Genomic DNA, 27,500 nt, shown 5'->3' with positions numbered 1-27,500 from the left:
TCTGCAGGATGCACGTCGCCGAACTTTGAAACATGTCATCCATTCTGCAGGGATTTGTGCCCCTTTTTTTGATTACCATGACAGTTCCATTTGTGACCCTCCACCACGAAATGAGTCGCATGTCACCTCGCGCGGTTCTGCGCTAGGCTTAATGTAAGTCCGGGGAGTGTCTGCATGGTAACAGTGTGAGGGTCACCTTAGTCACAGGCTTATAACTCAAACAGTTTTCGCTCTTTTCTAAAACGGTTTTCACCACTGGATAGAGCATACAAAACTCTGTAGGAAAATGTAAAAATATGAAAATCATGCAAAGGTGACATGCGACTCAATCCGTGGTGGAGGGTCACATTTGGTTTTCGGGGACGTGGACGGAACGAGAACGCGTTCAAGAGCACAGCCCTTCCCGTGTCTCTGATTCGGCTCACCGTCTCATATATCTGGGAAGGCTTTAGCATCAATAGGGTAAGACCATCCCTCCGCTTGGACACATACTTCTACCAACACAGTCTCTCCAAGACTAATTCTACAAGACAATCTCTCCAAGATAATATCTCCAAGGCAATCTGTCCAAACCAATCTCTCAGGTACAATCTCTCAAATACACAATCAACAAAGACAATGATGACGCTGAAACACAGGCAATGACGACGCTGAAACACAGGCAATGACGACGCTGAAACACAGGCAATGACGACGCTGAAACACAGGCAATGACGACGCTGAAACACAGGCAATGACGACGCTGAAACACAGGCAATGACGACGCTGAAACACAGGCAATGACGACGCTGAAACACAGGCAATGACGACGCTGAAACACAGGCAATGACGACGCTGAAACACAGTCAATGACGACGCTGAAACACAGGCAATGACGACGCTGAAACACAGGCAATGACGACGCTGAAACACTGGCAATGACGACGCTGAAACACAGGCAATGACGACGCTGAAACACAGGCAATGACGACGCTGAAACACAGTCAATGACGACGCTGAAACACAGGCAATGACGACGCTGAAACACAGGCAAAGGAGTATAAATTGTTCGCGAATAAGATTGACAGGAAAAAATGACACGACTGGATTAGTCTCCTATCGCAAACTCCCCGGTTCAATCTCTCCAAGACAATTTCTCCAAGATAATCTCTCAATAACAATCTCTCCAGCACAATCTCTCCAAGACAGTTTCTCCAAGATAATCTCTCAATAACGATCTCTCCATCACAATCTCTCCAAGTAAATTTCTCCAAGATAATCTCTCAATAACAATCTCTCCAGCACAATCTCTCCAAGATAATCTCTCAATAACAATCTATCCAGCATAATCTCCCCAAGAGAATTTCTCCAAAATAATCTCTCAATAACGATCTCTCCATCACAATCTCTCCAAGACAATTTCTCCAAGATAATCTCTCAATAACAATCTCTCCAGCACAATCTCTCCAAGATAATCTCTCAATAACAATCTCTCCAGCACAATCTCTCCAAGACAATTTCTCCAAGATCATCTCTTAATAACAATCTCTCCAGCACAATCTCTCCAAGACAATTTCTCCAAGACAATTTCTCCAAGATCATCTCTTAATAACAATCTCTCCAGCACAATCTCTCCAAGATAATCTCAAAAACAATCTCTCCAGCACAGTCTCTCCAGGACAATTTCTCCGAGATAATCTCTCAATAACAATCTCTCCAGCACAATATCTCCAAGACAATTTCTCCAAGATAATCTCTCAATAACGATCTCTCCATCACAATCTCTCCAAGACAATTTCTCCAAGATAATCTCTCAATAACAATCTCTCCAGCACAATCTCTCCAGCACAATCTCTCCAAGATAATCTCTCAATAACAATCTCTCCAGCACAAGCTCTCCAAGACAATCTCTCCAGGACAATCTCTCCAGGACAATCTCTCCAGGATAAACTCTCCAAGACAATATATCTCCAGCACAATCACTCCAAGACAATCTCTCCAGCACAATCTCTCCAGCACAATCTCTCCAAGACAATTTCTCCAAGACAATTTCTCCAAGACAATTTCTCCAAGATAATCTCTAAATAACAATCTCTCCAAGACAATTTCTCCAAGATAATCTCTCAATAACAATCTCTCCAGCACAATCTCTCCAAGACAATTTCTCCAAGATAATCTCTCAATAACAATCTCTCCAGCACAATCTCTCCAAGACAATTTCTCCAAGACTATCTCTCAATAACAATCTCTCCAGCACAATCTCTCCAAGATAATCTCTCAATAACAATCTCTCCAGCACAATCTCTCCAAGACAATCTCTCCAGGACAATCTCTCCAGCACAATCTCTCCAGCACAATCTCTCCAGGACAATCTCTCCAGGACAATCTCTCCAAGACACACTCAACAAGGACAATTATGATGCCGAAACTGACCTGCAGCAGAAGAGTCGGAGTGCTTGTCCTGGTACAGAGGAACAGTCCGTGTCCAGCGAGCACGTGTGAAGGTGTTGCACGTGAGGCGATGACGTCAAGGCGGTGGGGCTGGGGGAGGGGCCTCCGCTGGGTCGACGTGGTCTACCCCGCGAAGCACGGTCCTTGAGGGAGCGGGAGGGTAAGGAAGGTCTATCCGAAGCTGACTCTCCTCCCCCTCCTCCTCCTCCCCCGACGTTGTCCGAAGCCGAGAAGTATCCCCCTCCGATGCTGTCCTTGTTACTCTGCCGCTCGCTCTCCTTGTCGCTCCCTCTCCCCCTCTCCCTGCTGTCCCCACCTCCTCCTCTCCCCCACGCTCTTCTTCCCCAGTGCCTGCTTCCAACCCGTGAAGAGTTGGCTCCGCACTGACACTGGGAGCGAGAGAGGTCGCTGTCTTCGGAGAGGTTGGCCAGGTCGCTCTCGCTGGTGGAGGGGGTGGTGGGCAGCTTCAGGAGGGACCCTCGCCACGAGTTGCTGTTTGACAGCCTGCTGTTACTGCTGCCGTTGAGCGGGTCGTTGTTGTCCACGTCCGACTCCTCGGACTCGTCGCTGTCCGGGCCCTTGTGAAGAGTCTCCAGCACTGAGCACAGGTTGGACATCGTGGTAGTGTGGTGCTGGGGTGTTATGTTGTTATATACACCATGACGAATGGCGGTGTTATATGTTGTTATATACACCGGGTTGAACGGCGGTGTGATATTTGTTATATACACCGGGACGAACGGCGGTGTGATATATATGTTATACTAGATGATTACCCGCTTCGCCGGGTACCGGCCTCGCCGGGAAGAAGTAGAGATTCGCCGGGTACCCGACTTCGCCGGGAAGAAGTAGAGGAATACCCGGCTTCGCCGGGATGAAAGCGTTGTGGACAGTGACCTTCTAAAAATAGTAACGGGAATATCCGGCTTCGCCGGGATGAAAGCGTTGTGGACAGTGACCTTCTAAAAATAGTAACGGGAATATGGATTGACGCCATATGCACACGAAGGAAGGGAGATAAACGCAAAACACTGGAGAAGATAAGGAAGAGTTACTGGGTATGGATCTGGGAAGATGAACAGAAAAACCAAAATTGGTTCAGCGCTGCGCGCTGAGAGCACGTGTTGAAAATTCTCATCGACCAGATTGTGTCCGGGGTCTACCTGAATATGCCCACCAAATTTCAAGCAGATCCATCAAGAACTTTGGCCGTGCATCGCGAACACACACACACACACACACACACACACACACACACACACACACACACACACAGACAGACACAAGTCGTATATATGTAGAGGTTACATGCCGAGTCTCAGTGATTATTAAAAATAATGGTCGAAGTTAGCGGATCATGAAAAATGCGAGCTTTAGCGAGCTTTTTCATGACCGCGAACTGAGACCATTATTTTTTATAATCACTGAGACGAGGTGTGTAACCTCTTTATTCCTCCTTTCTTCAGTTATTCAAAGAAAAGAGGAGTTTTTTTGCGAAAGTTTGATCGAATCCTATTCACTCAACCAGTCAACCTGCGCAGGCGATCGATTAATGCGCGGTTGTATAGTTCCGTGCAAATCATTCCATTCTGTTAACACTTCTTGTCAGTTTTCCTATTTTGGACTAAAATCAAGTACACAGATATGCTGTTATTCTGCTGTGGCGGCAAAGGCAGATATTGTGTGTTCTGTATATGTTTTGGTATCGCTTAGGATAATGTTCTTTCGTCAAATGGGACTAGCAGACGAACTTTTGCTCCCATGGGGTCGCCTTCACGTGGCGGGAGTGTTTCCACAGAGCTACCCCACCCCTTTACTTCTCTTCTTTTGTCTTATTTCTGCCTTACCAGTCCTTTCACCTATATTTCCTTCCAAGAAAACTCTCCCTACTATTCCCTGCAGTTTTCCAATTCTTTTCTTGTTGTCTTATTTCTACCTGACTGGATCCATCACCTTTATTTCACTTACCAAAAGTCTTCTTTTCCACATCCTTATTTCTCTGCCCCCCGCATGTCGTAAGAGGCGACTAACGGATTATGTTTCTCCTTTTACCCTTGTTGAGTGGTTCTTGTATAGAATATAGTCAATGTTTGTAAAGATTTTAGTCAAGCAGTATGTAAGAAATGTTTAGTCCTTTGTACTGGAAACTTGCATTCTCCCAGTAAGGTCATATATTGTACTACGTTGCAAGCCCCTGGAGCAATTTTTTGATTAGTGCTTTTGTGAACAAGAAACACTTAACAAGTGGCTCTATCCCATCTTCCCATCTCGCCCCTTTCCCCTATACCATCTCCCCCCTTTACCTCGTCGCGATATAACCTTTGTGGTTGAAAACGACGTTAAACACCAAATAAAGAAAGAAAGAAAGACGAACTTTTGCACCCGTGTTCCAACGTTAAAAACTGTATGAAGTTCAGTTTTCTGGGGATAATAGTGTATGAAACCGCTTTATGTTGTTTAAATTGATGAGATGTGTGCATTTGGTTGCGTGTAATCTGCTTATTAAATGAAATATTGTTGAAAACTGACCGTCGGATTGCAGTCTGTTGGCGAAGAAACTGAGTGAAAAGAAATTTGAAAGGGGAAATACTCTTGTCGCTAGACAAAGTATGAGAGTTACTTGCCTTGGGAATTTGCTTGTGATGAACGTTTGTGCACAGCAGACCTAGATTCAGAAAACAATCAAACTCATGGATTTTATACGGAGATTCATGTGTTCAAGCCTGTAGTTGTTAATTTAAATGCGGTATGTTTGTATTGTTTGCTCCAGAGATGTATACTTCGTACATTAGAGCGTTCGGAACTTTTCAGTCGTAAAAGTAGTACCAAAACAGAACAGCTTCTCAACCCATTGCGCTATCGAGGATTCAGGCTGTTGCTGGGTCGTTATTTGTTTGGTTGCTGGGTGTTTATCGACAAATAACTAGCTCTACAAGTTTACAGAGGTAAAGAAGCAGAGGGGGGAATAAATATAGATAGATGCACTGGCACGAATGATAACAACCCGGGACGAACAATGGCTTGTTATGCATACATACGTATCTAGTATACCCAAACGAATGAAAGAAACCCCTGATTGCTCAGAAATGTCGAGAAAATGATTATCGGTGAGCTCTCTGTTGGCTAATCTTCAAATCTCACACTCAGCACATTAAAGTATCGACAGTGAAGATCAGGAAGCTGCTCAATAGAAAATTCGTTCACGTACTCAGTCTCGTTAAAATCTCTTTTATCTACAACGTGTCACGACTTTGTTTCAGAAAAGAAAACTCCCATCACACAACAGGAAAATCGTGAAATCCACGGCTGAACATTCCCATTATCTATTTCCGTGACTCCATCTCGTCTTTGTTACAGACACACCGGATCGATGTTAGCTGACACGCCAGACAAATGAGTAAGACGTCTTCCAGAGTCGTATGAAGGGTGTGTTGACAGTTCCTTCAGGTGTCATATTCACAATGCAGAAAGCCCTTGAGCGAACCATAATCAATACAACCGAGAACTCGTATTTCCATAGTATCGCTGTTTTATGGGTATCCGCGCCACAATCAGTAGAAAGAAGAACTCACATTGTTGGATTCTCGCTGTTTCGTGTGTATCCGAACCACATTGAATACAACGGGGAGGAACTCGGATTTTTGTATTCTTGTTGTTTTGTGGGTATTAATTTGCACACTTGTTTTGTTCGGCTGTACAACTCCCGGTATCAATATGGACTTTGAATTGCGTTTTCAATTGAATTTTCTCGTCATTCTTATGCTGAAGTTTCTTGCTTGTTGTGGGTGGGGGGGGTTTTCCGCCCGTGTTGTTAAAATTGCACTATAACTAGTATCAGCCCATTTTTCACATAGACGCAAATTTTGGCAAATAAAAATTGATACTGCTGTTTTCGGATTCGAATGTGTATGTAAATTGGATTGGCTGTAATGGCTTCCGGGCTTTGCCAGTTTAGCTAAGTTGAGCTGTCTGTTGATGTTTGTAGATTTGTCAATATAGAACTTGAATTGGACCCGTCACAGCTGTCTCTAGATTTAGCCAGCCGGGTTGTCGTGGCTAGCTGGACGTTTTCAAAGATGTAACACGTTTGAGTTGAACTGCGGTAACTGTTATCGTTCCAATAGTTCGCCAAATGTAGATGAATTGTACCAGTCACATCTGCCTCTAGATTTAGCCAGCTTGGTAGAATTGTACTGAATAGGTTGTTCCAGGAATGTAACGGGTTTTAAACTTTGCTAGCGGAGCAGTATTGAGGTAACTGTTATCGTTCCAATAGTTCGCCAAATGTAGATGAATTGTCCCAGGCACAGTAGTCTCTACACTTAGTCAGCGGGGTGAAATGGTACTAGCTAGAATGATAGGGCCTAAAAAAAAAAATAGGTGTGGTTACGGTAACCCGACCTACCCTATTTTTTGGGGCCGACCCTATAACTTTTTATTACATTTGTCAAAAAAATACCCCAAAAAACCAAGTAAACGAGTGCAGAAAACGCAATGAAAGCGAAAGCGCCCGAGTCGCACACTTATTTCCCTGTCAAGTAGGTTTAATTTGTACACATTAGAAAAAAAAGTAAAAACAAAAAAAAAGTGATTGCCTACCTTCCTACACTATTTTTTTTGGCTATGTTACCGTAACCACACCTATTATTTTTTTTGGCCTAACCATTATGGAATTTCTTTATGTTTCAAGGCCGAAATTATCCCCAGTGTTGAAGTATGTGTAAGTATATATGCATTGTGAAGTCTTTCTTTCCCCGCAGTCCGCAGAGATTACACTTTTGTTTGACCATATCAAGTATCCACTTGAATGTCGGTTTTTAACACTGTTTTCAAACGTCTCAATTCATATTGTAAGCACATGAAGAGTTGTTGAGTCTTCAACGTGAACAGCACGAATCCTACACCAGAACACTTCAGTGTCTACGACAAACTACCTACAATAGTTTACACGCCACTCCTGTCCCGATTTGCACTTCATTTGTCAAAACTTGTGCACAAGTAAAAAGAACTAATTTTCACTCACTTTGCATAAAAAGCACTGTATATCCTCCGCGGTTTATAATACTTCTTACTCTGTCTCACTCTGTGTTTCTCTTCATGTCTCTCGGTTTTCCCAAAGTCCAGCTCGGATAGAATATAACCGTTGGCACAACTTCAACACGCAGGGTCATAACAGTCACAAGAAAGCAGTAGTAACCTTCACGATCACAGTCAGTGCACACACACTTTCAACACACAAGCTTCTGCTGCATCAGATTTCCACGAATACTCCATTCCAAGGCACTCAGTTTCAGCACAGAGCTTTGGTCGTAGCAACATTTTGCAGACATTCGGCCTGTTTAGAGAGAACAAAACAGCAAGTGGTGAGTGTATAACCTTCATAACAATGGGAGAGAGAAATTGGAGCCGAGTAAACGACTCGCAGAACAAATGGCATATCACGCTTCCAATCCCTAATTCCCCTTGATCCTCTTCGGAATGGCCTGCCACTACCATTAGCGGCTTGTATAATACGCTTAACGCAACCAAACCTAATTATTTTCTAGCGTTCCCTTCCCCTACCCACGTATGTATGGACGTAGTTTATAACGCTTTCTTGTCACGATCAGAAATGATACCACGCTTTGCAGAATGACACTTCACAAATCCGGAGTACGAAAATGTTTGTTTTTTCTTCTAATGTTCATGTCGAATTAGGGGAACTGATGAATGTGAGAGAAAGCGAGGTGTGTGTGTGTGTGTGTGTGTGTGTGTGTTTTGTGTGTGTGTGTGTGTGTGTGTGTTTATGTGTGTGTGTATGTGGGAGTGTGTGTGTGTGTGCGTGCGTGCGTGCGTGCGTGCGTGCGTGTGTGTGTGTGTGTGTTGTGTGTGTGTGTGTGTTTTGTGTGTGTGTGTGTGTGTGTGAGAGTGTGTGTGTGTGTGTGGGTGGGTGTGTGTGTGTGTGTGTGTGTGTGAGTTTATGTGTGTGTGTATGTGGAAGTGTGTGTGTGTGCGTGCGTGCGTGCGTGCGTGCGTGCGTGTGGGTGTGTGTGTTTGTGTGTGTGTGTGTGTATGCGTGTGTGTGTGTGTGTGTGTGTGTGTGTGTGTGTGTGTGTGCTCCCATGGGGTCGCCTTCACGTGGCGGGAGCGTTTAAACAGAGTTACCCCACCCCTTTACTTCTCTTCTTTTGTCTTATTTCTGCCTTACCAGTCCTTTCACCTATATTTCCTTCCAAGAAACTCTCCCTACTATTCCCTGCAGTTTTCCAATTCTTTTCTTGTCTTATTTCTACCTGACTGGATCCATCACCTTTATTTCACTCACCAAAAGTCTTCTTTTCCACATCCTTATTTCTCTGCACCCCGCATGTCGTAAGAGGCGACTAACGGATTCTGTTTCTCCTTTTACCCTTGTTAAGTGGTTCTTGTATAGAATATAGTCAATGTTTGTAAAGATTTTAGTCAAGCAGTATGTAAGAAATGTTTAGTCCTTTGTACTGGAAACTTGCATTCTCCCAGTAAGGTCATATATTATACTACGTTGCAAGCCCCTGGAGCAATTTTTTGATTAGTGCTTTTGTGAACAAGAAACACTTAACAAGTGGCTCTATCCCATCTCCCCCCTTTCCCCTATCCCATCTCCCCCCCTTTCCCTCGTCGCGATATAACCTTCGTGGTTGAAAACGACGTTAAACACCAAATAAAGAAAGAAAGAAAGAAAGTGTGTGAGTGTTTAAGGACATTGAACACGAGAAATGTAGCATGCTGGATTACAGGTAGAAACGTGTTACATTTTACAGTAAGTGACAATCAAAAATGCCTTCCTTGCAAACCAATATAATGTAAACTAACACAACTTTGTTAAGGCTTGAAAAGAGAATCCTTCCATTTAGACCTACACCAAAAATCAACCGTTTGCTTGAGTCCTGTGCAAAGTGCGATTCAAAAAAGAAATTGCTGAAATTACTTGTCAGATTGATATGGGTGTCGCGCAGTTACGACATTCATTCAGCAAGAATTCCCGCCATGCTGAGAAATTATCCAGGCTGTGAATTTTTGGCATATGTCCAACTGGAAGGATGCTTTTTTCATTTAAAGTTTGATCAGATCTACAGTGAAAATCCAGATGATTAATACAGAAAGACGGGTATATTGAAGAGTGTACATTTTAAGACACACTCCTTCCCTTGAACAAAAACACCCTCTTGAACACCCCCGCGTGCGCACGATAAAGATCCCAGGGTCACAGCGAAAGCCTCAGGCCTTGGAAACACGAATACATGCATGCAAAAATATGAAGCCCGGGTGTCCGTTCGGTCAGCAGCCAATAAAGTAATAATTTCAGCACTGACCCAAGGCGACCCAACCCGGTCCCTAGTCTCCTCTAGCAGCCGGCAGCCAGATGTCTCCAACCCCTCTCCCCCTGCATTTTTATTTTTTATTTTCATACAAAGCCGGGTTTTCCCGTGTAACATGCCCCTAATGGCTTTGCCGTGAGGGCGTAAAACTTGCATTTTCTTCTTGAACAAAAAACAGTTGTACACGCCATCCCAGATGTGGCCAGGCTTTGACATGGGTTAAACAAAAACACCCTCTTAAACACCCCCGTGTGCACGCATGCGCACGATAAAGATCCCAGGGTCACAGCGAAAGCTTGGACACATACCTCAAATGAACAGCCTGTGTGCTCTGTGTGCAAAGTGAGACTGTTTGAATAATACTATTTTTGAAGGACACTAGTGGCGTTTTACAAAATGTATTCATACAGTTGATACAAAATATCCCCGCTCTACACGGAAAGCGTCCAGGCTATTGGTTGTTGGTAATGTCCAGGTGGCGGGATGGCGTTACTCTCGTGAAAAGCTTGGCCAGATCTGAGTTGGTGATTCGAATTGATTACATGGAAGGGGTGTGTCTTCAAGATTTACAATCAACGTGCCACTCTTGTACGTCAAGGATGTCAAAATATATGTCAAATGTCCACTTACGTCAATGCAAAGAATATTCATACATCAATCCATTTTAATAAATATTTGAAGCAAAAAGAATGGGTTTTTTTTTGTTTTGTTTTTTATAAATCTCTTTGTTTTCGATTTCAATAACAATCATCGACCAGCTGCTCAATTGAATCATAGTTTCAGTCGGCCTCTGATGTCACAAGGATCCAAGAAGTGAAATCGATGCAGTAGCTAAAAAAGCTGCCTTTTTCTCGCAATTGTGAAACCTTGATTAAATTTAACACAACGATCAATGTTTCTGACAAAAACGAGGTTAATATTCTCACGTATTTTTGGTCGAATACCGGTTTTGGGATGAACGACCATCATTTGCGAGAGCAAATTATTACTCGGTCTATTATGTGCAGAATTTTTTTTAAGCCATATCCTTTAATCAGAAAACGGTTTGATAAGAAATAAACATCTCTCTATAATTCCGGTTTGGGCATATTTGCACGTGCGTTGCTTTAACAGATGATGCTAATCTCTAGCTCAACGCGTCCAGAGTCATGCGAATAGAAAAAACATCGACATTATATTGTGAACTACATGTAATTAACATTCTTCATGGCGAAAGGAAGTCAAATGCACAAAAAAGAAAACAAATTACAGCGAAACTAACAATAATAAGGAGGAAAAACGGTTGAGGAAAATCATTTTGTTCAGTTTTCTTTTGACGTTATCATCTAGGTTTTATTATGTGTGGATTGAAGTGCATGCAGTTAATTGCATTTCCTTGGCTTTCTATGATTAAATCTACTTCGAATTTCAAGCGTGTGCGTTTTCTATGTTGGTTCAAATGAAAGCTTCTTGTTCTATTTATGTATTTATTTGTTCAAGCGAATTACAAGAGACGGACACAAAATAGTGCAAGAAAAGAACAAACCAGATTAGGGACAAAAACAAACAAGAAACCAAGAATATACCAGGCAGCTTATCCTTCAACCCATCAACACACCAATCAGTGATAATGAAATCAACAAAATCAACAAATAACGAAAACTTACCAGAATTAACAAGTCCTTAATGGCTAAAAACCGTAGGACTTTTAATATTAATTTTACTACTACTACCAGAATTAAAAATATTGCTCGTCTACCAAAAAAAAAAAAAAAAAAAAAACCCGCACGATTACGACTTTCCTCAAACAAATTCCCTTTTACTTTACAACACAAAATGCTCGCTCGCACATCCAAAATGATCATAAAAATAAAAGTCTTTCACAAGAGCTTACGTACGAGTACATTTTGAGCGCCTAGAACTGTACCCACGGAATATGCGCGATATAAGACTCATTGATTGATTGATTGATTGATTGATTCCCGCCACCTCCACAACAACAGATAAACAAGACGCAGCTCGTCGTCAGTCAAGCTTAAATTATATTACAGTGGAACCCCCCATTTAAGACTTTCACAAATCTGAGAAAATCAGGTCTTGAAAAGGGAGGGAGTCTTAAAATGGAGGCGGGGATGTAGCTCAGTCGGTAGCGCGCTGGATTTGTATCCAGTTGGCCGCTGCCAGCGTGAGTTCGTCCCCACGTTCGGCGAGAGATTTATTTCTCAGAGTCAACTTTGTGTGCAGACTCTCCTCGGTGTCCGAACACCCCCGTGTGTACACGCAAGCACAAGACCAAGTGCGCACGAAAAAGATCCTGTAATCCATGTCAGAGTTCGGTGGGTTATAGAAACACGAAAATACCCAGCATGCTTCCTCCGAAAACGGCGTATGGCTGCCTAAATGGCGGGGTAAAAAACGGTCATACACGTAAAATTCCACTCGTGCAAAAAACACGAGTGTACGTGGGAGTTTCAGCCCACGAACGCAGAAGAAGAAGAAGAAGAAAATGGAGGTAAATTTACAGATGTTATGAACAAAACATCTGAGAAAGCAGGGTCTTAAAACTGAGGAAGTCTTAAATGTGGGGGTCTTAAAAGGGGGGTTGCACTGTACTTCAAGAGTGACCGCAACACTCTCCAGCCATGATAATCTGTGTTTGCCTGCAGGCAATTCCACCGACATTCAGGCAGAACAGTCTGAGGAACAGAAAGGGGCAACATTCCTGGTAAGGCGAAATAAAAAATATATGTTGGTTTAGGGTAACTTGACCAACAAATATAGGGTCGGTAGGTCGGCTTTTTTTCATTTTTTTTCCTGAAATTTAGTCGATTTTAAAGGAGATTACTTCCCTTAGTCTCGGTATGGTTCGCAAAATGTCCCAATTTGTTTTTTTGTTTTTTTGAGAAATGAAAAAAAAGTGTCAGGATCGGCGAGAAAAAATAGGGTCGGTCGGGTTACCCTAAACCAACATTTATTTGTATTTGGCCTAATCTGTGCATGTGAATCTGAGCACTGGCAACACAAGGTGGGTTTAAAGGTATACACTCTAAACTGAGGTGCTCCTGTTTTGAACGCTGTGTGACATACTATAAAGTGATATGAAAAATGTGCATCGGTCTCGGATTACAACATCCGCTGAAGAGACTATGAAAAATAGTAGCCAACTAAGCTATTAAAAACAAGTAGCACCCATGGTTAAAGATTAGAAAGGGTGTTAACAAGTGGAATAGAAAGGGTGTTCAAATCTGGAATACTTCAAATTAGAGTGTACGTTCGTGTGTGAACAATAATGTTCGTCCAAAAACAAAGAGACTCCCAACGTTCCAAAATTCAGAATCAAAAAACAAGAAAGGTAGGTTGTTGGAACGTTTGTTATTGACAAAATATCTGTGAAATATCTGTGAATGTATTGTTTTGTCAATAACAAACGCCGGTTCCAACAACCTACCTTTCTTGTTTTTTGATTAACAATGTTCGTCGTCACAAACCCGTACAGGCTTAGACTTGGACTAAGAGCATATCCTTCCAATTGGGCAGATACCATGGCGATCTCTACTGTAGTAGAGTACGCTATGGCAGATACCTAAAAAGTCTACCTATTTTATCTACACAGATATGATACAACAATAACAACGAAGAAGCAAGAATGGCAGGCTATTGGAACGTTTGATTTATAAATTATTAACATTCAGTTATAAATTATTAACATTCAGTTATAAATTATTAACATTCAGTTATAAATTATTAATATCCAGTTATGAATTATTAACATTCAGTTATAAATTATTAAAATTCAGTTATAAATTATTAACATTCAGTTCTAAATTATTAACATTCAGTTCTAAATTATTAACATTCTGTTATAAATTATTAACATTCAGTTCTAAATTATTAACATTCTGTTATAAATTATTAACATTCAGTTATAAATTATCAACATTCAGTTATAAATTATTAGCATTCAGTTATAAATTACTAACATTCAGTTATAAATTATTAACATTCAGTTATAAATTATTAACATTCAGTTATAAATTATTAACATTCAGTTATAAATTATTAACATTCTGTTATAAATTGTTAACATTCAGTTATAAATTATTAACATTCAGTTATAAATTATTAACATTCAGTTATAAATTATTAACATTCAGTTATAAATTAAAGGTTCCAAAAACATACCATTCTTGTTATTTGATTGTGAATTTGGGAACATTAGCAGTCTAAAGCCTGTCCTTAACTGGGCGAAGTAGACTTCGCGAAGCTGGCCGCACGGAGCTTCAGCACTAAGTTTTCGGTAAAAAGACTTCGTGAAGCTGGCCGCACGGAGCTTCAGCACTAAGTTTTCGGTAAAAAGACTTCGTGAAGCTGGCCGCACGGAGCTTCAGCACTAAGTTTTCGGTAAAAAGACTTCGCGAAGCTGGCCGCACGGAGCTTCAGCACTAAGTTTTCGGTAAAAAGACTTCGTGAAGCTGGCCGCACGGAGCTTCAGCACTAAGTTTTCGGTAAAAAGACTTCGTGAAGCTGGCCGCACGGAGCTTCAGCACTAAGTTTTCGGTAAAAAGACTTCGCGTAGTCTTCGCGAAGTCGACTTCGGGCTCAATTAAGGACGGGCTTTAGAGGAAAGGTGCTGTTGTCCCATTCAAAAACCTGCATAGATTTGTGTTGGTGTACATCGATCGTTTACACGGGAAGCAGTGTATCTTTAACCTCCGTAAGAGAAAATCGTGCATTTTCGCTTCAGGCGCAGACAGGGTCGTTGAACAACAGGATCGGTCAATGAGCCTTGTTCCTGCTGAGTGGAGGGCCGAGTGGTACTTCTGGGCGCTTTGGGAGATTTAGTACCTCTCACACAGATTTCATTTCGGCTTTGGGCTACAATAAAACTCTTCACTTATGTTGATATCCTGATTTCAGCAGCTGCAATCATCGTACGTTTTTTGTCATGCTTTTTTTGTGTTTGGTCATTTGTCTCCTGTGTAGGAGAAGGGCTCCTAATATGGACCGGCTCCTAATATGGACCACCTCCTGTTCTGACAAACTAAGCGCTAGAGCGCTCAAATTTTTTTTATTGGCTGTCTTCACCCTCTCTGGACAACTTGCACATGTGAAAAGAGTTGCAGAAACACAAACCTCAAAACCGTTAGGCGTTTTCTCTTTTTTTCACTTTTGGCATGGTTCACTCTAAATTTGCCGCCTAAAACGGACTCGTTTCTGTCCACAGCCAACGCTTTTATAACACAGAAATTGCTTTATATTACAGCTAAGACCGTATTTGTTACAATTTAGCAGTCTTGACCCCGAGTTTCTCCTGCAAACAAAAAATAATAGCAAAATCTCAAAGTATGTGTGAGTCCCCTAATATGGACCACCTTCAACAAATCAAAGAAAATAAAAGCTAAAGCCTATTTTCATTAATTCATTAAGAAGCTTGCTGGAAATAACCCATAACTCGCCCTCGAGATTTAAAAAAAATATAACAAATAGTTTTCTTTTCGTGGAAGTTGATAATTTCACTTAATTTCACTCTGTTTTTGATAGGCTTCTTTAGCTTCCTGGTGTGCTTCAAATAATGCTCTCATCAACCCGAAACAGATAAATCTAGAGCATATTTTAATTAGCCTGACTTGCACACTAAGTTGTATCATGTTATTTTGAAGTATAAGGGGCTTCTTACAGTGATTCGTGAAGGCCGCTTCACTGGTCCATATTAGGCGCCCAGGCTCCTAATATGGACCCTTTGTGATTTTTTCTGTATTTAATTTTTGCTGAATATCTATCAAAGCTATTTCACTCTAATTAGGCCTAACGGTTAACCTAAGAGAGAAGGACTACCAAACACAAAATGAAACTTCTTCGCAAGAAAACAAGCAAGTTATCAGCATGAAACAAAAAGTGGTCCATATTAGGAGCCCTTCCCCTATTTGCAGCTGCCCTGTTGTCATTAGTCTTTTTACATTTAATCAAGTTTTGGCCAAATCAGTCTGAGACTGATACACACACACACACACACCACACATACACGCACGCACGCACGGACTCACGCACGCACGCACGGCACGCACGCACGCACGCACACGCACACACACACACCGGACACACACACACACACACACACACACACACACACACACACACACTGTGACACGCACGCAAACACACACACACACATACACACACACACACACACACACACACACACGCACTCGCACACACTGATGCACACTTACACGAGCACGCAATGCACGCACGCTTGGTTTGGCCAAAAAAAAGGCGAATGTGTTCTCACAGTTTGGTTTCCCAACCCTGTTACTTCTCAACCCCAACAGGGCCCCAGTAAAGGGTAGTCTTGGTATCTCATACATTTCCGGTTTACTGAATGTGAAGGTCAGCGGAAGTAAACTTAGAAGCTACACGCTGCAAAATAGATCTGTGTTATTCTTGTGTGCTGGGTCATCAGCGGGTTCCCTGCTGCAACAGTACGTTTAAACACACGATCTCTTGTTTGTTGACGATATCCCAAGATGCGAACGAATTAGATTGTTAAGGAAAAGAATAATCATCAACGGATAAGGAACTAAACCGTGTGATGTTTGTTATTGTTCACTGGCAAGGAGAAATGTCGTAAAGTCATAATTTCTTTTGTGTGATGAATCGAGTCGTTACGTAAATCCATTAGGAAGTTTATGATGATTCTGATCTACATCAGGGTTTTTGCATTACCAGATCGGTTAAGGTTGACACAAAATCAGAGTAATTTGTTCATGATTGCCAGAATTCAAATTGTCCCTACTTTCAGTTTCACTTCCAGGAAAATTTTATAAAAGTCATGGGTCATTCTCGACTCCTTCCCTCCTGTGTCTCCCTTTCTATTTTACAGTAATTTGCTTATAAACATGTATGTAAACATGTGTAGACTCCTGGAAAGTGCATGTGCAGCAGCATGTGATTGTGACTATTGGTTTTCTTTCCTGCAAGACAAAAAGTTCATGTTTAAAAAAATATATATATAAATATATTGTATGAGACTAATTTAGGAATTATGATTTCCAGAAGTCTGTATGACGAGGCTCGAAAAATTGATACTTGGAATGAAATCCATCTCGTTGTTGTGTACGAAAATACAGTGAGTGAGTGACTGGCCCCTTTTAAGAACCCCCAATTGAAGACTTCCTCGTTTTGAACTTTTTCAGACCCTCCTTTCTCAGAGGTTCCGTTCATAGTCTCTGTAAATTTACCTCCATTTTAAGAATCCCTCCCTTTTGAGAATCCCTCCCTTTTGAGACCTGATTTTCCTTGGATTTTTGAAAGTATACTATACTACAGTATAATATTAAGAGTGTTTCTTCAGCCTGGCTCACCAACTAAACAACAGCATACCCTGCATCGATCTGTGAATATATTACAGTGTTCTAGATGATCGAACGTGTAGCAAAGACCTGTACGCGTACGTGTAGATATTGCATCGATCTGCACCCGTGATTCACTTTTTTTCTCCAATACTTTCAAATTGATAGGTTGTTTTGCTCGGGACCACCCTCTATGCAGATCTTGGCAAATGCGTGACGTAAAAACTAGATTTGATGACGTTACCCATACACGTGCTGAAAAGTGCCACATCTAGATCTGCCGCTGTCAGCGTGAGTTCGATCCCAGGTTCGGCGGAAATTTATTTCACAGAGTCAACTTTGTGTGCAGACTCTCTTCGGTGTCCGAACCTCCCCCCGTGTACACTACATTGGGTGTGCACGTTAAAGATCCCACGATTGACAAAAGGGTCTTTCCTGGCAAAATTGCTTAGGCACAGTTAATAATTGTCTACCTATACCAGTGTGACTTGGAATAATAGGCCGTGAAAGGTAAATATGCGCCGAAATGGCTGCAATCTACTGGCCGTATAAAATTTCATCTCACACGGCATCACTGCAGAGCGCCTAGAACTGTACCCACGGAATATGCGCGATATAAAACTCATTGATTGATGGATTGATTGATCTATTGTTTGCATTCCTCTCTTACTTTTTGTTTTTCTTCCCTGTCACAGTATCATTAATTAAGTGAATGTAAAAACATGAGATTATTTGCACCGTTTGAAAACATTAATAATGTTTTTGCGTTTCTGTCACCCAGGTAGACGCATGGTTGCGCCATGTTGGAGAAGCTGCTAGCGCGATGGGGCGGTGTCCACGCCTGGTCAGTGGTGGTTGCGGTGGCTGGGATCGCATGGGTCGTCTACAGGTCACGACGCAACCAAAGTGACCAATCAGGGAAGCAAGCAGAGGACGATATTGTCGTAAGTCATGCTTGATTTCTTTGGTTTTGCTGACTGTTAAAGGAATTAGAATTTCTCTTCAAATATTTTGTTTTGTGAGTTGCATGAGTGCGGGTGATTTTTAAAGGAAAAAGGAAAAAATTTCAACCGCAGAAATAAGACAAATACCTGGACCACTCTTGAAAAGAAAATATTCTGCATTCTGTTTACGCTCTAGTGAACTTTAAGAACCATTCTTGAATTTTAAAGTTCTCAGACTGAGTTGAAAGAAAAGGTAACAATAACAGTGCCATGACAACTATTTTGCATTATTTATTGTGTTTTCAGGACAATCAACAATGCGAGACAGTCACTGTGAGTACACCTGCATCAAGGCAGAGAAGGAGACAGCCTCGCAGAAAACGGAAACTGAAGATATTTTACGGCACACAGACAGGAAAATCAAAGGTACAGTGGAACCTCTCTTTTAAGATTTGTGACTTCTCCATTTCAAGACCTCTAAAAGACCTTTCCCTCCTTTTTATATTGTCAAGTTTTGACTAAATGTTTTAACATAGAGGGGGAATCGAGACGAGGGTCGTGGTGTCTGTGTGTGTGTGTGTAGAGCGATTCAGAGTAAACTACTGGACCGATCTTTATGAAATTTTACATGAGAGTTCCTGGGTATGATATCCCCAGACGTTTTTTTCATTTTTTCGATAAATGTCTTTTATGACGTCATATCCGGCTTTTTGTAAAAGTTGAGGCGGCACTGTCACACCTTCATTTTTCAATCAAATTGATTGAAATTTTGGCCAAGCAATCTTTGACAAAGGCCGGACTTCAGTATTGCATTTGAGCATGTAGGCTTAAAAATTAATTAATGACTTTGGTCATTAAAAATCGGAAAATTGTAATTAAAATTGTTTTTTTTATAAAACGATCCAAAATTACTTTTATTTTATTCTGCATCATGTTATAATTCCAAAAACATATAAATATGTTATATTCGGATTAAAAACAAGCTCTGAAAATTAAAAATATCAAAATTATGATTAAATTTAAATTTCCGAAATCGTTTTAAAAATCAATTTCATCTTATTCCTTGTCGGTTCCTGATTCCAAAAACATATAGATAGGATATGTTTGAATTAAAAACACGCTCAGAAAGTTAAAACGAAGAGAGGTACAGTAAAGCGTGCTATGCAGCACAGCGCAACCGCTACCGCGCTAAACATGTACAGGCTCGTCACTTTCACTGCCTTTTGCACTAGCGGCGGACTACGGTCATTGTGAAAAAATGCAGTGCGTTCAGTTTCATTCTGTGAGTTCCACAGCTTGACAAAATGTAGTAATTTCGCCTTACGCGACTTGTTCAGATTTTCTGTTCGTAATCTCTGTTAACTGACTATCTCTTAAACCACCCTTCCTTTCGGTTCATTCCCACTAGCGTGACATTCCACAAGTGCAACTTCCACTAGCCCAACATCCTCTAGCACGACAATGACGAGTGGAAGTCGCGCTAGTGAAATCTCTCTACCGTATGTCATTGTCACACTACTAGATGACATGCTTCTAGCATACTTCTGGTATGACACCCACCCTGCTTTTTGAGGATCTGATTTTTTGAGATTATTGTCAGTCTAAAAAGTTATGTTCCACTGTAGATGAATATTTTTTTTCTTGTGGAGGTTTACCTTTGCACAGAAAATGGTTTTTTTTCTTGAGACGTCCTTTGGATTTAATGCTTATACTTCATGCGCCAGTGGTATGTTGTACATGAAGGTCCAAGGGTGGTAACTGCATAAAAACGCAACAGGCACAATTATATTATTCCACGGACAATTGCTGCATTTTTGTCTTATATTTTAATGCTTACAAATTTGTGAGATTTTATTCTTATAGTTTTCATCATTTTTTTTTAAGTAAGAACTTTAAATTATCAGACATGAAAGATTCAACTTTGGTAGGAACATCAGATGCGATTGGAAGATGTTATAAAACATCTGTTCGTGTGTATGGGTGATTGAAAATGGTGTGATGCATTGGACAGTATTGTCCACTTGTGTGTTTTTTGTGTGCATTTGTAAAGGAGTTTGTTTTCTCTTCTTCTTGCGTTCGCCGTTTTGTGTCATGGTTGGTGTTGATGCGTGGTACCATGGTTTGTTAGACTTAGAGTGCGCCGTGCAGCCCAGTACCTCCGTCTTCAGCACTCGAGGTTTCTGTCGGGGTTACCTCACCCTTAGCTAATGGCCCGTACGTCCTACCCTGAGAGAAAAGGGGGGAGGATTTGCCGGGATCCCACCCGGAGCTAGGGTTTTAATGCGCCCATAATCGCATTAGATGAGTCCCGTCGAAGGGCGGTGAAGCATTTCGAAGAGGGTAGAAGTGCCGCCTGCTACCCCACTCCGCCCTGGTAGGAAACACCGTCAGTTTGGTCCGCGGCCGCAAGCGGCTGGTCTTCATATCTGAAGTCCGTTCCCCTATCCGCCACCCGGAGACGCGCTGGGTTGGGGGTGGTCGCCCCACTGAAAATCCCACACTGGGTTAAAGAAGTTCAGCCTGTCGCAGGTTTTCTCTTCTAAGAATAACTGGATGAAAAGAACATTTGAAAGCAAAGTCACATTGATAGAAGTTGTGATGAAATGTTGTGATTTTATTTCCACAGATGTTAGCTCATCAACTTGCAGTGGGGGTTCAAGGTCAAGGTTATGAAACAGAGGTCATCAACATGGAAGACTATGACCCCGATGACAGCCTGGCTAATGAGGTCAGTGTGTCATTTTTGTACGAAAACTGACGCTTTGCTATTTTGAATTTTTCATGCTTTCAAAAACTTTCGTTTGAAGGCAGATGGAAAATAATGGTTTTCATTCATTTGTAAGAAAAAAAAGAAAAGTTAAATCTGTTTTGTGCGTTGTGTGTGTGTGTGCGCGCATGTGTGTGTGTGTTGCTTGTTCGTTTTTCCTCTTGTCACATTGCTAACCCTACAGCTCAGAGTGGGAGAAGGGAAGGGTGGGGTGACCTAGAAAACGGCATACTTGATTACAAACCTCATTTACCATGTCATTTCTATTTTCACAGGCTGAAGAGGGCTACGTGTGTGTCTTTATTATCTCCACCTACACAGAGGGCACGACACCAGAGGGCGCCAAGTGGTTCTGCCAATGGCTGGAGGATACAGTAGGAGATTTTCGTGTTCAGAAGACGCTGCTCTCCGATTTGTACTTCGCTGTCTTTGGCCTGGGGAACTCTGTTTACAAGGAACATTTCTGTACTGTGAGTGAGGTTCAAGTTCTTTTTACATTTAGTCAAGTTTTGACTAAATGTTTTAACATAGAGGAGGAATCGAGACGAGGGTCGTGGTGTATGTGTGTGTGTGTGTCTGTCTGTCTGTGCGTGTGTGTGTGTGTAGAGCGATTCAGACCAAACTACTGGACCGATCTTTATGAAATTTTACATGAGAGTTCCTGGGAATGATATCCCCGGACGTTTTTTTCTTTTTTCGATAAATACCTTTGATGACGTCATATCAGGCTTTTTGTAAAAGTTGAGGCGGCACTGTCACACCCTCAATTTTCAATCAATTGATTGAAATTTTGGCCCAGCAATCTTCAACGAAGGCCGGACTTCGGTATTGCATTTCAGCTTGGTGGCTTAAAAATTAATTAATGACTTTGGTCATTAAAAATCTGAAAATTGAAAAAAATAATTTCTTATAAAACGATCCAAATTTACGTTCATTCATATCTTCATCATTTGCTGATTCAAAAAACATATACATATGTTATATTTGGATTACAAACAAGCTCTGAAAATTAAAAATATAAAAATTATGATCAAAATAAAAATTTTGAAATCAATTTAAAAACACTTTCATCTTATTCCTTGTCGGTTCCTGATTCCAAAAACATATAGATATGATATGTTTGGATTAAAAACACGCTCAGAAAGTTATAACGAAGAGAGGTACAGAAAAGCGTGCTATCCTTCTCAGCGCAACTACTACCCCGCTCTTCTTGTCAATTTCACTGCCTTTGCCATGAGCGGTGGACTGACGATGCTACGAGTATACGGTCTTGCTGAAAAATTGCATTGCTTTCAGTTTCATTCTGTGAGTTCGACAGCTTGACTAAATGTTGTATTTTCGCCTTGCGCGACTTGTTTATCTGCTAATTTTATTGAAATACAGCAAGAAAATTGAAAATACAATCTCTTTTAATTGTTTTGAGAAGACTGATTGGTTCCTGTCACATGTGTCTACGGTGTCTTCTTCTTCTTCTTCTTCTGCGTTCGTGGGCTGAAACTCCCACGTACACTCGTGTTTTTTGCACGAGTGGAATTTTACGTGTATGACCGTTTTTTACCCCGCCATTTAGGCAGCCATACGCCGTTTTCGGAGGAAGTATGCTGGGTATTTTCGTGTTTCTATAACCCACCGAACTCTGACATGGATTACAGGATCTTTTTCGTGCGCACTTGGTCTTGTGCTTGCGTATACACACGGGGGTGTTCGGACACCGTGGAGAGTCTGCACACAAAGTTGACTCTGAGAAATAAATCTCTCGCGGTACGTGGGGACGAACTCACGTTGACAGCGGCCAACTGGATACAAATCCAGCGCGCTACCGACTGAGCTACATCCGCGCCCTACGGTGTGTTCAATCTAAAGCAATTTTAATAAGATTTCTTCTATGGATGTCTGGCTACATATTTGTTGTTAGTTGAAAGCATACCAGTTAGTTAAAAGAGTAGTCCTTGCTATAAAAAAAAAGAAAAGAAAAAAATTAACAAAATAAACCCAAGGGAAAATGCACATTTATTCTTACATGGTAAATGTAGTAATTGTTGCAGGTGGCACGAAACATGGACACCTGGCTGCAGCAACTGTCGGCTGCCCCTCTTCAGGTGTTCAGTACAGGTGATGAGAACACAGCAGACAGCAAGCATGGGGGTATGTAACCAGCACTGGGTGCTTATGCTTTCTTTATCTCTCTTCTTCTTCTTCATTCATGGGCTGAAACTCCCACGTTCACTCATGTTTTTGGACGTGTGGATTTTTACGTGTATGACCGTTTTTACCCCGCCATTCAGGCAGCCATACGCCGCTTTCATACGCCGCATGCTGGGTATTTCGTGTCTCTATAACCCACCGAACTCTGACGTGGATTACAGGATATTTTCCGTGCGCACTTGGTCTTGTGCTTGCATGTACACACGGAAGGGGATAAGTCACTGACAGGTCTGCACATATTATGTTAATCTGGGAGATCGAAAAAGATCTCCACCCTAAACCCACCAGGCGCGGCCAGGATTCGAACCCACGACCTTCCCCTTGGGAGGCAGGCTCTTATCCACTAGGCAATTGCAACTGTCATCTTTATCTCTCAAAACATGTTACTCAGTGATTTACAAGTATTAATTTGTTAATAATAATAGTTTCCTTACTACTTAATACTAGCCCATTTTTTATGTCCACAGTATTGACATTTCTCAGTGTGGCTTGACATTTATGACATTGTTTCTTTTTCTTTATTTTAATTTTTTATTTTATGCAATTGATATCGCGCACATATCTCAACCACGGATTCAAGGCGCAGGGATTTATTTATGCCGTGTGAGATGGAATTTGTTACACAATATATCACGCATTCACATCGGCCAGCAAACCTCAAGCCTATTAGGGCGAGCATTCACCTTTCACGGCCTGTTATTCCAAGCCACACGGGTTTTTGGTGGACATTTTTATCTATGCCTATGGAATTTTGCCAGGAAAGACCCTTTTGTCAATCGTGGGATCTTTAACGTGCACACCCCAATGTAGTGTACTCGAAGGTACCTCGGTTTTTTGTCTCATCCGAAAGACTAGCACTTGAACCCACCACCTAGGTTAGGAAAGGGGGGAGAAAATTGCCAACGCCCTGACCCAGGGTCGAACTCGCAACCTCTCGCTTCCGAGGCAAGTGCGTTTACCACTCGGCCACCCAGACCTTCTTCGTTCATGGGCTTAGACTCCCACGTTCACTCTTGTTTTTTGCACGAGTGGATTTATGCGTGTATGACCGTTTTTACCCCGCCATTCAGGCAGCATACGCCAATTTCGGGGGAGGCATGCTGGGTATTTTCGTGTTTCTATAACCCACCGAACTCTGACATGGATTACAGGATCTTTTCCGTGCGCACTTGGTCTTGCGTGTACACACGAAGGGGGTTAAGTCACTAGCAGGTCTGCACATAAGTTGACCTGGGAGATCGGAAAAATCTCCACTCTTAACGCACCAGGTGGCAGCTACAGGGATTCGAACTCACGACCTCCCGATTTGGAGGCTGACATCTTACCACCACGCCACTGCACCCGTCATGACATTGTTTAAACTAGGTATAGCCTGTTCATTGGTAAAGAGGATCGAAGTATCAATGTATCTGGTTTTGAGTATTTATCTCTATACCTCGTTCCAGGCATAGAAGGGGACTTTGAGGCGTGGAGAAAATCTCTGTGGCCCAAGCTGAAGCAAGCGCTGGACGGACGCAAGATCAAGAAATGCAGCGGTTCTACCTGCAGCAACAAGTGCGGCAACTGTGGCCCTAAAGGTCAACAGGAGAAAGGTCAGGGTGAAGGTCAAGGTCATCATCATCATGACGGAAAGTGCAGCAGTGATGAGGAAGAAGAGGTAAATAAGTCTGTAAAGTTTTGTTAAGGTCTGATTAACAAAGGGAAGTAAGCGCTTTAAATGCGTACAACACGTGTAGTAGGGTAAGTGAGAGGTATGCAGAACCAGCATAAAATTTAATTACAGCGCGTCAAAAATTATACAAACAGATTAATGTATACACCAGTAATGCATTTGCCAGTTAAGGGAAAGCAAAGTTGCGCACAAAAGAAAATATTAGCTCCCAAACATTGCCTCCACGCACAATGGACTTAGAAACAATGGCCGCAAGAACCGAAGGAACCGTTTTTGACTCACTTTGGGAACCCAATCCTCTCAAATGAGTTCGTGTGCACACTATTGAAGCTACAGAATAGGAATCAAGTTTACTTACCACTGATATCTCTCGTCTGAAGCTGGATATATCCAAAGAAATATGACAGAAAAGCACTTCAAATCGGTGTCAGAGAGCAAGCAAACAACAACGTACGGGATGATGGCTAACAATCGCGCGAGGTCACGCTGACTGAGCGCGGTACCCCAAGAGTTCACGCGAGCGGCCCTTGCTTCGCATCTCTGTATGTATGTCTCTGATGTCAGTAAATAGATGATGTCAGTAAATAGATGATGTCAGTAAATAGATGATGTCAGTAAATAGATGATGTCAGTAAATAGATGATGTCAGTAAATAACTCCATCGGGTTTGTATGGGATGTGGAAGCTTTTAGTGAGTCAAACTTTCCAACGTAACATTATCGGCCAATCACTAGCTAGGTGTGTGTCTGAAACACCTGGACAAGGAGCATGTGTGTAAAGCTTGCCTCACCTTCTTCTTCTTCTTCTGCGTTTGTGGGCTGAAACTCCCACGTACACTCGTGTTTTTTGCACGAGTGGAATTTTACGTGTATGACCGTTTTTCATGCCGCCATTTAGGCAGCCATAAGCCGTTTTCGGGGGAAGCATGCTGGGTATTTTCGTGTTTCTATAACCCACCGAACTCTGACATGGATTACAGGATCTTTTTCGTGCGCACTTGGTCTTGTGCTTGCGTGTACACACGGGGGTGTTCGGACACCGAGGAGAGTCTCCACACAAAGTTGACTCTGAGAAATAAATCTCTCGCCGAACGTGGGGACGAACTCACGCTGACAGCGGCCAACTGGATACAAATCCAGCGCTCTACCGACTGAGCTACATCCCCGCCGCTAGCCTCACCAAATGTAAGAGTATTCACTCTTTCACAACTCATTCAAACCTGACAGAGTTCTTTCCGAAGTTCGCCTGAGTGAGTCAGTCTACCATTATTCCTAAGCCTCAGGCATGGGAATTGTCCGCGAAAAGGAAGTTACGTTTCAGCGGAAATAAAAACTTGTCTGCGGCAAAAAAAAGGGTAAAATAAATGATATGTATACTATTGTCTCTCTATCCATTATTTGCTTACACAAGAACTATCACAATATTGGTCTAAAGTGCTCAAATTCGTTTTCCTTCCGGGGGGCAAAGCCCCTTTGGTCCCCCCAACGGGGCTCTGCCCCTGTAAACATAACAACGTCATCATGGAATTTTGGCGTACCTCATTTTATACAGCTTTTCAGCAGAAGGCCAAAACTGGTTAATTTTTTTTAATTATGAAATGGTGTTTATATTTGTACCTCAGGTATGGATAGAATTATAAAAGAATGTTAAGTCATGTATTGTTCATCGTATTTTAGAAAAAATTTCTCATGGAGAATGATTTACTTAGTCTAAAGCACAAAAACATCAACATCGCCAAGAATTGAGTAACGCCAAAATTCCTGGACGACGATGATTCAGGACCTATATATTAATGTGTTTTACTTTTTGAGTGTTTGTCTCAAGGTTCAGTTTGAGAGCACCAGCGAAGAGGAACATGAAGAAACTGCAGCAAGTCCAGAGGTCACACAGAGGTCAAAAGTTGTCGACCTTGAAGACTTGGGCAAAATCATGCACATAGCTAAGGTGGGTTAAGTGTTGTTGAAATGCATGTGTAGGAGTCAGTGGAAAGGAAATGAGGATATTTGAATGTTTGAATGAGAAGAGATTAATCATAGAGACTTGCTGCTGCTGCTAATGCTGTTTAGTTAATGAAACAAGCCCAGGATTGGTGTGAGACTTTCATTTAAAAGTGAAAGCACATAGAATTTGCAGTGACACTTCTGCAGTGGTTAAACTCAAACGGGAAGGATTCCTACTCCACAGAGAAAGTATTTTCAGTAAGAGCTAGAAATAGTATATTCTTTGGAGAGAAAAAAACTTATTAATTCTTCTTCTCCTGCGTTCATGGGCTATAACTCCCACGTACACTCATGTCTTTTTGCATGAGTGTGTTTTCTTTTGTATGACCGTTTTTATCCAGCCATTTTGGAAGCCATATATGCCAATTTCAGGGAAGACTGATTCATAAATTTGGCCCTCTCAACAAAAAATTGAATTTGTATTTTCTTCGACAACGATAAAATGTTCATTTTTTCAACAATGACAAATCTAAATTGTTTTTGCTTGCAGGTGGCCAAAAAAAAGGAAGAAGAGGAACTGACCAATGGGGAGCCGCGTGAGATGGTGACGCCCATGCTACGCGAGGCGCTGGAGAAACAAGGCTATCGGCTGATCGGCAGTCACTCTGGCGTCAAACTCTGCAGGTGGACCAAGGTACGAACATTAAAAAAATTTAGAAATTTGTGTTATTTTTTAGGGAGGGACACTGCTACTTTGATTTTATTTTTTTGCTGTATTCAGGTTTTTTTACTGGCAATGAATTTCTACAGACTTTTCATCTGTCATATTTAGTTTGTCTATTGTGGCAGCATGAAGAATTATTTGTTGAATATCAAG

The 27,500-nt window shown here is 41.8% G+C and overlaps 2 protein-coding genes across 2 annotated transcripts in view; one reads left to right on the top strand and one right to left on the bottom strand.

Moving 5' to 3' along the window:
* LOC138977031 (mucin-2-like) overlaps nt 1–27,500 on the bottom strand; it is a gene marked incomplete at its 3' end in the record, with an annotated part of 283,354 nt that overhangs the window by 109,705 nt on the left and 146,149 nt on the right. The gene's annotated exons all lie outside the window — the stretch shown is intronic.
* The window catches only part of LOC138975219 (S-adenosyl-L-methionine-dependent tRNA 4-demethylwyosine synthase TYW1-like), a 22,142-nt gene continuing 10,774 nt past the window's right edge, over nt 16,133–27,500 (top strand). Inside the window, exons 1-9 of the mRNA XM_070347871.1 lie at nt 16,133–16,225; nt 17,877–18,039; nt 18,346–18,465; nt 20,666–20,767; nt 21,082–21,276; nt 22,852–22,951; nt 24,457–24,668; nt 26,508–26,627; nt 27,174–27,317. Coding sequence (XP_070203972.1) covers nt 17,896–18,039; nt 18,346–18,465; nt 20,666–20,767; nt 21,082–21,276; nt 22,852–22,951; nt 24,457–24,668; nt 26,508–26,627; nt 27,174–27,317 — 1,137 coding nt within the window. The 5' untranslated portion in view covers nt 16,133–16,225; nt 17,877–17,895. The remainder of the gene's footprint in view (nt 16,226–17,876; nt 18,040–18,345; nt 18,466–20,665; nt 20,768–21,081; nt 21,277–22,851; nt 22,952–24,456; nt 24,669–26,507; nt 26,628–27,173; nt 27,318–27,500) is intronic.

This window comes from Littorina saxatilis, linkage group LG9 (genome assembly GCF_037325665.1).
Source record: "Littorina saxatilis isolate snail1 linkage group LG9, US_GU_Lsax_2.0, whole genome shotgun sequence".
Classification (NCBI taxonomy): Eukaryota; Metazoa; Mollusca; class Gastropoda; order Littorinimorpha; family Littorinidae; genus Littorina; species Littorina saxatilis.
This window is presented reverse-complemented; position numbering and strand designations above follow the sequence as displayed.